This window comes from Anastrepha ludens, chromosome 2 (assembly GCF_028408465.1).
Source record: "Anastrepha ludens isolate Willacy chromosome 2, idAnaLude1.1, whole genome shotgun sequence".
NCBI classification, from domain to species: Eukaryota; Metazoa; Arthropoda; class Insecta; order Diptera; family Tephritidae; genus Anastrepha; species Anastrepha ludens.
Window position 1 is genome coordinate 45,705,768 of NC_071498.1, and position 17,382 is coordinate 45,723,149.

Here is a 17,382-nt window from a genome sequence, read left to right on the forward strand (position 1 = left end):
AGAAATAAAAAAAGAAGGGGCAGAAAAGGTACGAGTAACCAACGTCTTTTTTGCTCTAGAATTACTTTGGATTAAAAAATAGTTTTTTTTGAACTCCCGTGAACTGCAGATGGCACTGACAACTGATGGGGTGATAGCAAAAAATTAAAAAAAAAAACAAAAAGAAATATATCTTCAAACCTAAGAATGCTGATCGAGCACGAATCTGTTATTTAAATCAAATTTACTTTAGGGGAAAGAGATGATTTAATGTTTGATATTGACTGCACATTCGTATTTCGTAAAAGCATTGAAGTTTGACAGATCACCTCCACATCTCAACCCTTTCAAACTGAACTTTCCGGTCAATACATTGCTAGAATTGAAGTTGATTCATAGTTGCATATAGTATTTTTCTTTAAATTCAAGTTTATGTATGTTTAAAATGTTAATTAAGCTCTCAAATATGCAGGCATTTTCTAATTGACTACCATTCCAACTGCTGCAATACAACGCTTTTGACCGCAACGCTAATGAGCTTAAATATTAGTTTATACTAAATACGCCCATTCCTCCTCATTAGCGCAATTAAATCAGAGATTAACTTAATTCGACCTTACCCACTTTTGATTGATCAGCAACCCATATGGCTCACCACAACTCACTCAATCGACAATCGCTCGCTACTCATCCAAGTATAATATGTACAAGTGCATACATGCATACATACCGAGCGTTCGTATTATCTACATGTAATGCAATAAATGGAGCTAATTTTACACGCCTGTCAAGTGCAGTAACTTCACATATTCACGTAATAAATAATCGCAGTATTATTCCCGGCGCAGCTGTATTTTGTTTTCTTTTAACATATAGTTGTAGTACACATATGTATGTCCCTTTGACATGGCATAACAACAACATATAGTAATCACATGATAATGCACGAAATAACAACACCGGCATGAGTAGTGCTTGCTTGAGACTTGAATTGAACTAAAGTTTCAACAACTTGAGAGAGATGAGAAGTTTGTATTTGCCTTTTGTTATTTACCGATCTCCGACCACCGAATGCCGTTGATCAATGCTGATCAGCCACAGTAACAGCAACAGATCGTGAATCAATCAACAACAATCAATGTTGTGTTGCGCATTATTCGCCAATGGCTAAGTTTTTAACACCACTTGCCAACAATTGCCCACCATCTCTTACTCCTCATGGTGAATGTTTTCGTTAGTTATTATTGCAGTTGATATTTTAGTGAACTTCACTATTGTTGATTGTATAAATTTGTTGTTGTTACTATTATTTTCGATTATAATCTTTTATGTGTGATGAAATTTTACTATAACATTGCCTGTTTTGTACAACTAGTAGACCTTTCAGTGGCTGCGTTGTGTGAAAATAGCTTGTTAACTTTACGATAGACGTTGGATAGTCGTCGTAGTCAATGCATTTGAAAGGAAAAGCTTAAAATTTGAATAGGAAAATGTTATAATAACAAAAATGTTCGTTCATATTCGAGTTTATAGTTTGCTGTCAATGGCCACCAAATCTGCATTTAAATGAGTCGCAATCAAATTGCATATGCATGAACTCTGTCGAAACACAAAGGTTGGATTAGTTACATTGAACCCGGCAGGTCAAGAAATGACCGTACACAGATCGAGTACATCCATAGATAAGCAAAGGATATTACACTCATTATTATTATAAGTATTTAGAGAATACTTAGTCTGCAACCTACACAGATCCTGTGTGCTGGCCCTAAAGAAAATAAGATATTAAAAGTTTTAGGCTTGCTCTTTGGGGCCCAGTATTCCGAAAATTTCAGAGCATCACTCCAGCCAAAGGCTATTTAGTAAGTTTAACACTTTAGAGGGTGACATGCTCCATATATTGGACGGATACTATAGTCGCTCTATGACTTAATCATATAAGATAAGCTCTGCTTATTTCTTATACAACTCGCTAAACCTTCTAACCTTTTCTTCAGCAAGTACCACCTTACCAAGGTGGTCCTGTCAACTACCCAGTGAAAGTTGCTACGCTTAGATTTAATTCCATAAAATTTGTAAATGAAATGAAATGGAAAATAAGTAGAAAAAACAGAAATAAACAGAAGGAAGGAACAGAGAAAGAGAGAGACTTTCGAGAAGGAATCATAAACTTCTTTGATTGCATTTTTCTTCTTGGCTCATTCCAGCGGGCGGCAAAAGGAGATTTCTCACATCGCTTTAATAGCACGCAATGTGCGCCTAACGGCGCAATTCTCTTCACTATGGCTGACTTCAAGTCTGTATTAAGCGCCACAACTTTGGTGAATGGAAAGTCTAATATAAATGAACGAAAAAAAGAAAAAGCGAGATCTTAATCAGAATCTCTGATTTTTAATTAATTCTTGCTTTTCGTCGTTTACTTTTTTTTACTTTCTTTATTTTAGTATTCTATTTTGACACGCCTAACGCACCGAACTGCCCACCTGATGATAGTTAAATTTTATGCGTACGAGCCGCTTGTGGTATTTACCCTGTAAATCGCCGTGACCCCTTCTTATCAGTGAACAAGAGTCAAGAGAAAACTTGCAAGCATTTCGTTTTTTATCTTCCAATCGATGACATCTTAACATTAACTCTTAAATAAAATCTGTGGGTTTTTACTCATGATCGGAAGTGATCGACGAATGTCTGTCTTATCGTTGCGATCGTCGTTTGGTGCGCGTAGGTTTTTGTTCAATGCGTTCAATTCGAAGTGGCCAGCAAAATATCAACATTTGAAAGTTTTTTTGTTAGTTAATTAATGAATGTATTACTTAGCTTGTTTAGGTTAGCGTTAGAAAGACGTCTGTATTGTGTACTTATACGTATATATGTACATATGAATAGAGTAGCTACGAGCATCTATTTACCTCAGTAGTAAGAGCATTTGAACATATATTTGTGCAAAATTTATATTCATTGCTAATTTGTTGGCTATTGCTTTTAGATATCCATTTCCGCTGAACTAATTAATAGGTCAGTCGTTAACGTAGGTATGTATGAGAAGTGTGAAAAACTTTCTGTTGAACTTTGACTACAACTTTCCTCCCTATATATCTATCACTAGTTCAAGCGGATGCCTATTTAGTTACCAAGAATAACCAACTTCCGAAGATGGAACCTCTGTCCTTTTTCCGATTCAGTAAAAACAAATGCGTCAGTGATCAAACACAATCAATGTTTCGCTTTGCATTTCCCGCATGTTCCTGCCTTTTCCATTTGATTATAAGTCGACTCTCTCCAACAGTCTTTCACTTGATACAGGGTAGGTGGATATACCTGTGAACGGATGATTTTCAGAAGAAAAAAATTCGTTAATACAAGATGACGCAAAATTAATCACCCTATCGGAAGATATATTTGCAATAATATTTGACACTTGAGAACTAGAACAGCTGCAGTATAAAAACAGACATGCCATGGAGCGCCATGGACCGTATGTCTATTTGTTTTATTTAGTAACAAAGTTATCCAAAAACAAAACGGCTGATTAATTTTGCGCCACCTTGTACAAATGATATCCTGGTTAAAAAACACAAATTACTGATTTTTCTGTAATGAAGTTTTTGGTTTGTCTGCAATGCCCGGTAATAGTTTCCATTATAGGACAGTGGTTTGTTATTTTGAACAAAAAGTTGTGCGGAATTGGTGGACGTCATCATCATCATCTTTCGGCACTACAGCTCTTTGTGAGATTTGACCTGCTGCATATGGGAGTCCCATAGGTCGCGTTTGCTTGCGACCGTCCAGCTCGTCGTTCCACCTTATACACCACTCGCCGTGATATTTAATTGCTCTAAACATTTTTCTGAGTATTTTTGGTTCGAAGGTTTGCAGTTTTGCTTTATTTACTACAATTACCGTCCACGATTCAGCTCCATAGCATAAGACTGGTCTGATAAAGATTTTATACAGAAATTTATTGAATTGAAGCTTCTTGAATTTTCTTTACTTAGTTTGAAGCTTAAGTAGGTAAAGGATTCCTCGATTTCAATAGAAAAATCGTCAATTTTCAGTTTGTCTGATGTTGGCTTCTTTTGTATGGTTCTCAGCATATATTTCGTCTTTGTGGATTTTATGCCAATTCTACCAGCTGCAATTCCAATATCCGTGAAGGTTGTGGGTAAGGAGTGGATGTTTTTGCTGACAAAGGCTACGCCATCCGCTTATGCGAATAATTGGATAGTTCTGTTTAATATATGTCCAGTCCGTTTTGCATAACTTAACTTATCCATGGCACAGTATATTATAAGGTTAAAGATTGTTGTTGATGAATGATTCAGATTTATTGGTGAACGTAAACGACTTTAAATACTGTTCCCATAAAGTTCTTTTCGTTGGATTCTTAACTAATTTAAAATATAGAGTAGTTGCTCATCTGAGATGACTGTTAAATCATCAATTTTACTCTCAGCCGAACCTGAATTTTCACGAACAATATCATAAACTTACTGAATGATTTTCGGTGTAGTTGCCATTTTTAGACCACCATTAATCTTCCACGCTTGCATGATGCAGTTGGGTGGTCTCCCGCGCCTGCGACGTCCTCTTGGGCACCAGTCCAATGCTGCTTTTGCAATATCACCATAAGGCTTCCGAAGTGTATGCCCAATCCATATACATTTCCAACGTCGAATATCGAGATGAACAGGAACCTGTTTCGTCGCACTCCATAGATCAGTGTTTTTATTTTTATTTATTTATTATTAATCAAACTCACAACCACAAGTTATTTTACAGTGTTTGAGCTTAATTCTAAAAGATTAAAAATAACATTAAAAATAGAGGTGTTTTAGGGGAAAATATTTGTCAAAGGGAAATAATAGACTGTAGAAAAAGGTAGTAGGAGGAAGAGATGGTGTTTGGCCAGAAAACGTCCACTCTGTCGCTCTGCCGAGACAGCGATTTATGGATGATATATGATTGCACTGTTTGTATATCACGCATTGTCGTGTTCCATGTTTCGCACCCATACAGAGTGACGGACTTCACGAAGACCCTTAGTTTCGTACGCCTGGATATATACGAAGATCTCCAAACTTTGTACTTATATCATACCAAATACAGCACGACCTTTTGCTATTCGGTTGCGTATGTCAGCTGCTGACCCCCCAGCTGTGTTGAAGATGCTTCCGAGATAGCAGCATTCGTTCACTTCTCCGATGTTAATGCCGCGCATCTTGAACATTCGTGGCGTTTAAGCACGTCATCGTTTTTTATTTTGCACTGAATTTTAATTAGTTCGCTGTACGTATTTTAATATAATTCAATAATTTATGTGTATCTCACTATGAAACTTTCAGGAATTACTCAGTCTCAGCTATTAATTGAAAAAAAAAAAAAAAAATAGGGGTGTTTTTCAAAAATTACAGAAAACATTTGTTTCCCAAAAATTTTTAGTAAAAAAATACAATTTTCCGAATTCTCTTTTTTTTAATATATTTTCCCCCAAAATATTAAAAAAATCAAAGTTTTTAAAAATATTAAAGAAAATTGAAGATATTTCACCTTAAAAAACTTTATGCCAGAATTTTTTGCATAGATTAAATCTCAAAAGTTTTAACTTTTTTCAGTTTTAGAAACTTTCGGGAATTACTCAGTCTCAGCTATTCATTGAAAAAAAAGAGAAAAACTGAGGGATGTTTTTCAAAAACTACAGAAAAGATTTGTTTCCCAAAAAATTTTAGTAAGAAAATAAAATTTTCCGAATTCTTTTTTTTTTTACTAAAATTTTAAAATTTTTTTTTTTAAATAAAAATTTCCGAACAATGTTTTTTTCATATATTTTTTTCCAAAATATCAAAAAGAAATGTTTATAAAAATATTAAAAAGAACCGAAGTTATTTCGCCTTAAAAACCTTTATACCAGAATTTTTAGCATAGATTAAATCCGAAAATTTTTAAGTTTTTTTTTTCGAAACTTTTTCAGTTTACTTTTATTATACTCAAACCTATATATGGTGTACACCGATTTGCAGAAAAATTTATAACAATGCCCAAAATGCTTGGACCACTGGACAATGTTTTTTCGAATTATAGAAAATATTTGTTTCCCTAAAATTTGTAGCGAAAAAATTAAATTTTCCAAACTTTTATGTATTCCAAATTTTATTTTTAACAAAAATTTTCAAAAAAAAAGTGCCATATATTTTTTCCTAAAAAATTATAGAAAAAAGTTATAAAAACATTAAAAATAACCGAAGATATTTCACTTAAAGAAAAATTATACCAGAATTTTTAACATATATTATTAAATTTTTTGCGAAATTTTTTCAGTTTACTCTTATTATATTCAAACCTAAATATGGTATACAATGTCGAAAATACTTGGACCATATGGACATGGAATCTATAGATATAGATATTCTATGTAGTCATTAATGTTTTATCCTCTTGTTAATATACTATTTGAGGTTTTACATATAATATTTTTGAATTATTTTGTTTTTTTGTTAGTCTGTAAAACAAAAACCGCATTGTCATAAAAGCGAATTTTCCATATCGACGCGGAGGTATCTATGTATCTATTTTAATGACCACATGAGTATGTCCGAATTGAGGCCTTTGTGATAGCACATGCCTCCAATTCAACTTAATAATATATTAATTAAATAAATGCTTGCAATTCAAGTGCGGTAACGGATCTTAACTGTTTTTAACTGACAGTTCCCAAAATTGAATTCTTTTGTTTTCGGTTTGATTACTAAAATGCCGCTTAATTCAAAGCAATGTCTGCCAACATTCCAACTGTTAATGCCTTAAAAGTTTGCTGTTAACCAAATGCGTTTCGAGAATTGTTCGATTTCCGTTTGATTTAATTAAATATTGTATGCATTTGGCAAAAAATTTTTTATACAATTGACGGGCTGATCGCCGCCGATTTAGTCGCCTGCGGTCAATCTAAGTGTTTATATAACGTTCTTATGTTGTCACACAAAGCCTTCATATACGAGTAGGTATGAGTAACAATGAATAAATGAATTACTTATTATATAAGTTTGTGTGTATGTAGTGCCTATGTACATCTATGTAATAAAAGCGAGTAGAGACAGGCAGGCAATTGTTACATATGGCGTTCGTCTGTGAAGTGCCACTGCGCGTCGCTGTCGCGTCATCAAACTTGTTAGAATTTCCGCAAAACCCACAAGTGACAGCAGCACGCCTAATGCCTAGAATTTTATGGTCTTGTTGCTTGTTTCTGTGAGTTTTGCTTGGCATTTGGCAAAAAGCGAGCGCGTTTTTAGGTTTTTTTGTTTTTTTTGTAGTAGGTACTCGTAATTTGATCGTTGCATTTATGATGCTGCGACTGTGGCGTAGCTGCAGTGCTTAGGTGGCTTTGTTGGATGGCTGTTAGAAGTAGCTTGTTGTTGCCTATACACTCATACATATATACATTTGCATACCCATATACGTGTATATGTATATAATATAATATCTACCACTTGGGCGGGTTGTGCGTTCGCGTTTGGTCGGTCGCCCGTTAGTCAAGGTTACGATCATTGCAAGCTGCTTTTGCCACTTTTGCTCTTGGCTATAAGCTGTTGGCTGCTTAGCCGCTAGCTCTTTGCCTTTTTGTTTGTTGCTTGCTGTGGCGCATTGTTGTAAGTGCACACATGCGCGTTGCCTTCACGGCAGAGTGGAGGGCGGCAAGCACCTATACTTGTTTTTTTTTGCTATTTTTGTTGTTAGTGTTGCTGTTATTGCTTGCTTTTGCCGTTGGCGGCAATTCATTGTTATGCTTGAGATGCTGGCCAAAACCACCTTAAAGCCGGCCATTGTTGCTCTAACCATGACAGTTCGCAAATTACAATAATAACAATAATGCAAACAAATTGCGAATTCAATTTGAGGCAACAATTGGCACTACAATAGCAACTAAACAAGCATATTATATGTCTGTATGTATGAGTTATACTATTTCAAATTCTTACACGTTTTCAAGTGTGAAAATAAAAGTTTTACTAATTAAAGAACAACATGCAAATGCATTGCGAGATAAAAACTGAAAAAAAAAAATAAAAATAAAAATAAGCGTGAATGAGTTAAGCAGATTGAAGTCGTGCGTGGGAGCACACGCTATTGCGGCAAGTAAAGGCAAGCGTTTGCAATTTGTTTATGAATGAAGTTGCGCGCAGAACTTTATAAACCGGACATTTTTTAATTCAGTGTGGAAAAATTAGTTTCGTGATGGCTATAAATAATATCAAACTACGAATGCTACGAAAGTTATAGCTTATAAAAAGCCCATAAAAGCTAATTAATTCAATATTTCGACTTATACGATATTTCCAACGACTAATAACTGCAGTTTACGTCAAGCTGCATGGAAAGTTGTCTGCAAATTCGCAAATTCCAATGAAATTGTTGTTGCGTCCAAACGCGTTAATTCACTTTCAGTAGGAAGTTAACCGGCCATACTTAAAAGTGTAAACAATTTTATAGTTTGCTTTCAGGCGCAGCCATTTGTAATAATAAAATAAAATAATAATTGGCGCACCGAGTCACTCCTTCTTTTGGTGGTGTGCCTGTCTTGATTTTGTTCTACAAATGAAGGAACCCAGAAATTTATGCAGCTTCCACATGGCAGATGGTTTTTTATAGAGAGCTTTTTCTTGGCAGAAATGTACTCGAAGGGTCGCCATTGCCTGCTGAGTGGCGACCGCTTAGAAAAAACTTTTTTCGATCAGTTGGTGGTTCATGCCCGTGCACATCAACGCATTCGGCTACGGCCGCCACCGTAGATAAGATGTTCACCAATTCTAGTGATGTGCGTTTGGATTCTTTTTTTTTCTGTATTTTTCGTGACATTTTGGAGCTTTTCTCTACTTTGATTTACTCCCGTATTATGGCCGTCAGAAATCAAAGTGATACAGATTTATTAGTGCACGTACGCCATTCCTTTAAGCAGCCCCAAAAGAAAGAGTCTGGCGATGTCAAATCGGGCGAGCGAGGAGGCTAGTCGAAGTCGCCCTGTTTTGGAGATGATCCGCCGAGGGAACATACTTTTGAGTAAATTCGTCGTCTGATGCGCTGTATGGCATGATGCGCCATCCTGTTGGAACCAATAATATTGCGATTTATTCTCCTCGCTGAATGGTTGCAAAAGGTCGGTGATCAGGGACCGATATCCTCCTTCCTCGAAAAAGAATGACCCGAAAATATTATTCTGAGTGATGGAAATCTTTATTTTGACCTTTGCGCGCTAGATTGCTTGTATGTCTTGTATGCAGCTGTCTGGTTCACAAACCCAGACATATGGTGCATTATTGGTTCCAAACTGACCGTGGGTACAGACCGTATGCAGGGCTTGCTAGCACGCGAAGCGAACTCTATGTTGTTGTGGAACTTTCTTTAACTATTATCCAACATGATTACAACACGTGATTACAGTGGTTACGTGGGCCCAGAAAACTGGTAACTAGTGATTTATAAGCGCTATGTCAGGTTGGGCGGTCATCCCCAAGTGAACACACTTAGGATGACGGCCCTTTGTTATACCTCAAGGAGTTTACAATTACCCTAAAACAATTTGTACTCAAAATAAATGTCGACTTCTCATGGGTGTAAGATCTTCACATTCCTTAAAGATTTGCCTAAAAAATTTTTGATGTTTGGATCGACCTCAGTCTTGCAGTAATCCTGAATGTGTGAATAGACTGCGTACGACAGTTTTTCGTCAGCTATGCCATTTTGAAACTAATCCACATAGTACCACGGTAGGCGATGAATGTTTAAAGGTCGTAAAATTTGTCAATTATAAAAAAGTGTAAAGCGAAATAGAAAACTATATTCGAATGTTAATGAATGAAGGCATTGCAAAAATATGTGAAAAAGTTAATACATATGTACATACATATACATTCGTAAGGATTATCTAAGTGCGAAACCGAGCAAGAAATTGAAAAATATTAAGCAAAGCAAATATCTCGCATTCTTAAATTGAATTAAAATCTACATAATCTTGTGTGAAGTGGCAGAATAACTTACGCAAGAAAAAAAAAATATCGAGAAAAAGCCCAAACAAAGAAGCATAGACGATTTAAAAACCAACGATGCTGTGCGAAAAATAAAATCTGTAAATAAAACTGAATCCAGTTTCCAAGTGACAAAATTGTATTTGAAGTGAATGAGTAAAAAAAAATTACGCAAATGTTTCTGATACCAAAAAAGTTCGAGCAATCGCTCCGCGCTTCACCCATACAGCCAGCCACGCCGGCGCAGCCTGGCTCTGGTCTGAATCCCGAATTTCATCGGGGCTGCACTGGGAAGGCACATGCTTGCGGCACATTGAAGTCACGTTTGGCCGCCCAAAACAATAATCACAACACCACCAGTAAGAATGGCATACACACAACACATCAATCACCGGCGGCACCGCACGCTACAAAATGCAATCCGCGCAAAAATAGTATCAGTTCAGAAACGATCAGTGATAGTGGTTCCGAGAATTCGGCCTCATGGCATTCGCATGATTCGATCATCACACAGAATGGACGTACATCGATAGATGGCGCACCATCACCGCCCGCACAGAAAGGTGGCGCCGGTAAGCCTGCGCTCGCGAAGAAGCCAAAACTTAGCGCACACACCAAAGAGTATGCGGTGGCCATGGCAAAAGCGCTAAAAGCGGTAGATACACCACGTTCACCAATGATGGGCGTTAAACGTACGCTGAGTCAACAGCGTAGCGCGACTGCGCGCACCGCATCACCAGCGCCCTCCATACAAGGTGGCATCAATAACGCTGGACGACGCATGCGACTACACAGCGATGGCGATCACTCGGCAGAGAATAGCTTACCCAGCACTGCGACGTCTTCAATGTCAGCTATCAATAGCGTACAGCAGAGCACTTTTGAGCGCACACAAAAATATCGCAGCTTTCGTGTGGCCGGGCGTAAGAGCACCACAGCGGCATCGCCTGCAGCTAAGGCAACATCTGGTGCTGCGGTGATTGTGCGTCCACCCTGGAATAGCGGCGCTGGTGTGCGAAATGCAAGCAATAGCAACAATACAAATATGTCGATCTACTCAGGTCACAATAATAACAGCGGCGGCGGCAGTGGCGGCGGCGTAGGCACTGTTGGTGTGAGCGGCGGTAGCGGGGGAGTCGCTTTGACCAATCGCACTTTTCGCAGTTCGTTTCGGCGTAGCACACGTGATGCGATCAACTGGCAAACAATTTGGGAACGTTCGCTAGCGTTGCGGGGTTACGGCGCCAATAGTGGAGTCTTCAAAAACTACGATGAGGCTATAAAACAGCAGGTTTGAGTTATTACTAAGGCATATCCGGTTAAATGCATACATAAAACTTATAAATGCAAAGTATTACTTTAACTTATTATAGTTGTAAATAGTATATTAGCACATCTAAAATTACCGTTAAAAGCTAGTTGACCTCTTTCCACCACACATACATATGCATGCACATACGCCCCTCCAACGCTTTATACACTTGCCATTACAATTCGTCCGGTGATTCGACCACCCGACCATGGCCGCCTAGCAATCTGATACCCCACTAAGTCCAACTAACTGTCCAGCCGCATAGATCAGTTAAACGTCAGAAATCAAGCGTACAATTCGCCTTTATAGTTGTCTTTAATTTACTTAATTGTTGCTTTTGCCTTGTAACATTAGACACACCATGAAGCGTACGCGGGAGCTCATCAACCCAAATGTAGGAATAATATTTTAGACATCTGTAAATACTCACACAATATGTATGCACGTACGGTATTGTGCACGCTTACAATCCATTCGGGCAATCAATTGTTCCACAAACGTCCGCGCGATCGCGTCGATCACTCAACTCAAGTCAGTACAGCTCAGCTTAGCTCAACTCTTCGAGTATGCCAACCAATCATTCGTAGTTGTCCCTCAATCAGTCGCTTAGCCATTCATCCAATTTTATTGCTGCATGCACATACGCACATCCATATAACTGTCATTCTCCTCTATGCATTGCAAATGATGGTTCTATTCATTGTGTAGGTGGTCTCATCGCGCCATATATGTATGCACGTACGTACATAGTTGTACATTAGGGTGCCTCACCAAGAAGAAGTGGCACTTTTTCACAGGAATTTTAAAATGTGTTATATTTTAAAACGTATGCCAAAATATTTCGCAAAATATTAAAATTTTTGTGAGTTAAAGCCAATTGCAAATCCTCGAGTTTTTATAAAAAAAAAACAGTTTTTAAGAAAATTTTTCCAAAAAGTTACCTCAAATAATAGAGGAGTTTCAGCTTGAAATATCTGCATTAGAGATGTATTTTTTCGATTTGTACTACAAAGATTTATTTTACAACAACTTCTCTCGCAAAAACTTCATCTATTTTCGTTGAGCAGCTCTCCTGTCATATAATAAATAATAGATAAGTGGGTTTTACAAAGCTACATGAAGTCCAAAATAAACAAGACTGATCTCAAATAGAAACGACAGGGACGTTGTTCTGATAACTTCGAGTTATTTTTACACGGTTTTGCACGATCTAAAAGCTTTTTGAAAGAATGTTTCAGGTCATTTGACCGGAATGTCCTTCAGTATGTCAGTACAAGCCTTTTTGGATGGCCTCTATGGACGCAAATCGTTTTCCTTTTGTGGCTAAATGCAATTTTCCGAATAGGTAGAAGTCGCAGGGAGCCATATCAGGTGAATACGGTGAGTATTGATGGTTAAAATGCGATTTCTAGTAAAAAACTCTGTCACAAGAGTGGATCGATAAGATGGTGCACTATCATGCAATAAGCGCCAGCTTCCTCCTTCGCGGTATTGAGGGCGAATTCGACGAATGGTTGTAACAAACGCCAAAATTGCATTGGTGGTTTGGCCCGTTGGCACGAACTCCTTGTGGGAAATTCCCTTGGAATCGTAAAAACAAATGAGCATCGACTTTATTTTTGACTTCTCCAACGCGATTTTTTTGGTGGTGGTTCGTCTGGGGCCTTCCATTCGGCACTTTGACGCTTAGTCTCGGATTCGTGTTGGAAACACCTTTTCATCACCAGTTACAATGTTGTAAAGGAAGTTATCTTTAATGAGGTGTTTCGAATGTTTTATTCTGAGCAATTTTCGGTCCTCAGTTAACTTATGCGGAACGAAAGGGCACAGACCTTTCGTAAGCACAAACGATCAGTTAAAATGTGATAAATCGATGTTTTGGAGATATTCAACTCCGATTTCATGAATTTCAACGATGATTTCGGTTCATTTTTGATAAATTTACGAACAATTTCGATGGAGTTTTCGGTGATTACTGATTTTGGGCGGCACAACATTCATTGACACTCATGAACTCTGACACCAGATAGACAATCATCGCCATAAACGTTTTTCATCAATTCAAATGTTTCGGTAAACGTTATACCAATTTTAAAACAAAATTTGATATTAGCTCTTTATTCGAAACACATTACTACCATATTAATAGGTTTTCGAGCCGGTATCTCTCATTACAACTCGGAATTCTTTAGATCTTACATACGATGAGAATTTAACGCGGTCCACTGCCGTCATCCTTGCGAAAACTGCTTCAAGACTTCTATCCTTTCTACTTTCAGGATAAAGGGTTCGTTTTGGCATTTCATAGGATCGCTCTGATCAACTTCCTTGTTATTCCGCTTACAAAATTATAATGCGTTTTCAAGAGCCTATGCAACCTTTTTGCAGTCCGTTTTTTTGTTGGCAAAACTGGATCAGATATTTTAAATGTAGCTGTTGTATTTTTGTCGCAAGCTACTAAAAACTTTGTCTTTCGGGGTTAGAGCTTCAGAGCTTACTTAACTTCGCAAAAGACGCTGGCTTATTACAAGAAGCCTACTACGAGGAAACGTAAGGGCCAAGCTCCATCTGGTACCACTAAGGATCAATAGGTCTAGGTGATGGCTTTCAGCCAGCCAGTCAATTTGGCCACTTGGAGAAGGAGTCTTCTCACTTAGTTTCGTGCGTGAAAAAACCTGTGCGCAAAGTAATCGTTCGAATTCGTTTTCGAAAATCTTAAAAAAAGACATTTTGTTTTGAGTGATGGAAACCTTTATTTCGACCTATACGCGCTCCATTTCTTGCCTTTGCAAAAAGTATAAATTTTGCGCCACCCTATATAGACACACTTGAAGTGATATGTATATTATTTGACACCGCACGCATATTAATGTTTCAGCAATTTGAAGAATTGTACATTGGACACAGGTCATCCAGTTGATTTCTGGATTGGAATCTTCAGTCCGGACACAAATGTTTACCAATTTGATCAACGGAATCAAAATAATGAGATTTTAGTTATTGTACTATTTTTATTTGACTTTTTGTTGGCAAAATTGGTTTAGGGTAAACTTGAATAACTCAGCGAAATGGCCAGAATCCTGGGACTGACATCCATAGACTGCCTATAAATGTTTAAACAATTTTATCAACGCAATCAAAATGATGAGATTTTTTATGCTATATTTTGGCAAGATAGGTTTTTTTTGTAAGATGGGTTTAAGGTATTCTTAAATAACAAGCGAAATTTTGACCGCTTTAGACTACTAAAATATAATTAGAAAGGTTATTTCTCACCCTTTTTATTTTCGGGGAAATCAACCCATTCGCGCCTCAACGTTTTTTGTAAATATCATTATTTTGATGCTGTTGATTTTTTGGGGAAAATATTTTGAAAAATTAATTTTATTTCTCAAAAACTCGATTTTCGGAGGTACTTTCAATACGATCTAGCTCACGTAATTCTTAATATTTTTCCGCAATATTTTGGTGGAAATCTTGGAATGCAATAAATTTTATAATTCCCATGGAAAACCACTAACGAGTGTTTTTTTATAGAGAGCGGTGTACCCTAATGTACATATGTAAGTGTAAGTAGCAGTATATTCAATACGCATGCGCGCTCTATTGGTCACATGCATCAGCAAGCCCTCACCATCTACTTAGCACACGCATTGTATTGGTATAATAATTTTTATGCTCCCATTCATTGAGCCAGACTATTTAATTTCCGATTCTTGTTGTAAGGTGAATGGGTTTTTTCCTTGTTGGATTTGATTTTAATGAACACCTACGGTAATTATTTCTTAATCTCTTTCTAACACGTGTTCATCAACTATCAACTATTGATAAATTAATTATGCGATTTCTCTATGAACGTAAGAATGCAGATCAGCTAGATCGGATAGTTGAAGATCTATTACTCTGTCATCAGCTTGGTCAAAATTTATTGCATTGCAGTAAATCAACTGATCTTGAGCAGAGATTAAAAGATATTAAGGTGTTGTGCTTTGCAATTCTAATCAGCTGCACCTAACTTTGCCTAGATTTACTTTTTAAATTTCATTTGATCAAGTAAGAAATAATAAGTTGCTATGTAAAAATATGCCATTCCCATTTTAACCTGTGACAGACGCCTTTCATGGCTATAATTTATCTAAACTCTTGTGCGTCTGAGGCAGTGAAAAGCGCATAACTTTAAACATTTGAATATACTAATTACGCAATATTTGCATTATAGTCACGTTGAGTATTTAAAATAGAAATTTATTTGCCTTGGGATTTAATGGGAGAGGGTAAGTTAGACAGTTCGTGGCATGTATAATTATTTCTCCTTTTGATATATTTATTTGAAAAATCATAAAAAAAAATCCATTGTAAATGTCTTTCAAAAAATATTGAAATAAACGACTTCACTTCTTCATTGTCAGTACAACAAGGGTTTTCTCTGGACATAGATTAGAACAAAAGACTTGAACAAAAGTGTACTCTTTCACACAACCTCGGCTCAAGACTGTTATTATTTTCCTCAACAGTGAAATAGTTTCGAAAGTAACAGTTAGCAAAGAGTCAGAGCGCACAGGCAGGTTACAAATGAAGCATATGTTTGTACCTTTATGTTGACGAAGTATGAATGAAATGAAAAATTACTGTAAATGTAAACATAAGAATTTATTATTTATTAACTAAAAGCTTAAATTGAAAGTAGAAGTAAGTATAATTGCACAATTACTGGAAACACGTGGTTTATTATTATTTTCATTTATAATGCAATTTTGGAAAATTTTTCCAAAAAAATTCACACTGATTAAATTAATCCGAAATCAGCTAATCGGAACTTGGTGAAAACAAAACTGTTAATTCGAGCTAACCGACGATTAACCAACTTTCGGTTGCGCGTTAAGTTACGTTAAGTGCCATATCGCTTGGACTTGTACGTATGACAGGGGTTATGCCAATCGAAGTTGTTGTTACTAAAGCAGCTGATTTGTTTTTTTTCTTGCGATTTGGTGGCCTACATTCCCATTAAAATTTTGTCGTTAAAAATACCTAATTGCAAAAACAAAATACATGTAAAATACAAATTGTTCTAGTGGCAGCCACCACTTTGTATACCTAGACTCGCAGTGGACCTTTCGTGTGACGCTATAAAAAATTATAAATTTTTGTAGAGTAGGCTGGAAACAATTTTGGTGACCCTTTGGTGATTTTTACGATAACAATTCCGTCATCTGTAGTAGGTCATGTCGCACAAAAACATGCGACTTAAAAAACAGTTATAAAGGGTAATCAATTTCAAGTTATTGAATTTTAAATTGAAATAAAACAACGAAAATTCAAATTGATTGAGCAATCTGTATTATTTTTGTGTAGCACCATTAATGGCATTTATTTTTTAAAGATAATGCTTTTAAAATGTTGACCGCAACTGCGCCGTAATTCGGCCATCCGTATACACCGGCGGCCGCCGTAGCCGAATGGGTTGGTGCGTGATTACCATTCGGAATTCACAGAGAGATTGTTGGTTCGAATCTCGGTGAAAGCAAAATTAATAAAAAAAAAACACTTTTCTAATAGCGGTCGCCCCTCGGCAGGCAATGGCAAACCTCCGAGTGTATTTCTGGCATGAAAAAGCTCTTCATAAAAATATCTGCCGTTCGGAGTCGGCTTGAAACTGTAGGTCCCTCCATTTGTGGAACAACATCAACACGCACACCACAAATAGGAGGAGGAGCTCGGCCAAGCACCTCACAGAAGTGTACGCGCCAATTATTTATTTTTTATTTTATTTTTTAAACACCAATTGTGAAAGACTCGCCGGAGGACTTCGATCAGTATCTCGTGAATAAGTTTAGTAATGTTGCCTTCCAATGCCTCAATCGAAGTTGGTTTATCCGCAATGCATTTAGTCTAATGGTGTGATATCACACTATTTTGGTGGCCAATCCACTGGTCCGAGGCAAGAGATAAATTGCTCACCGAAACGACGATGCAGTAAATCCATTGTTTCATGGGCTGAATGGCAAGTAGCTCCGTCTCGTTGGAACCAACCGTGGAGATCACGGGCTTCAATTTCCCGCATCAAAAAGTCGCTTATTA

At 37.0% G+C, this 17,382-nt stretch overlaps 1 protein-coding gene across 7 annotated transcripts in view; it reads left to right on the forward strand.

Moving 5' to 3' along the window:
* The window catches only part of LOC128870262 (unconventional myosin-XVIIIa), a 255,787-nt gene that overhangs the window by 63,316 nt on the left and 175,089 nt on the right, over nucleotides 1-17,382 (forward strand). For 2 of the 7 annotated variants that reach the window (XM_054112946.1, XM_054112881.1), the window contains exon 2: nucleotides 9,887-11,283. The exons of 4 other annotated variants lie outside the window; for them this stretch is intronic. In XM_054112946.1, the coding sequence (XP_053968921.1) occupies nucleotides 10,168-11,283 (1,116 nt within the window). In that variant the 5' untranslated portion in view covers nucleotides 9,887-10,167. The remainder of the gene's footprint in view (nucleotides 1-9,886; nucleotides 11,284-17,382) is intronic. One more of the 7 variants, XM_054112888.1, reaches the window with a different exon arrangement.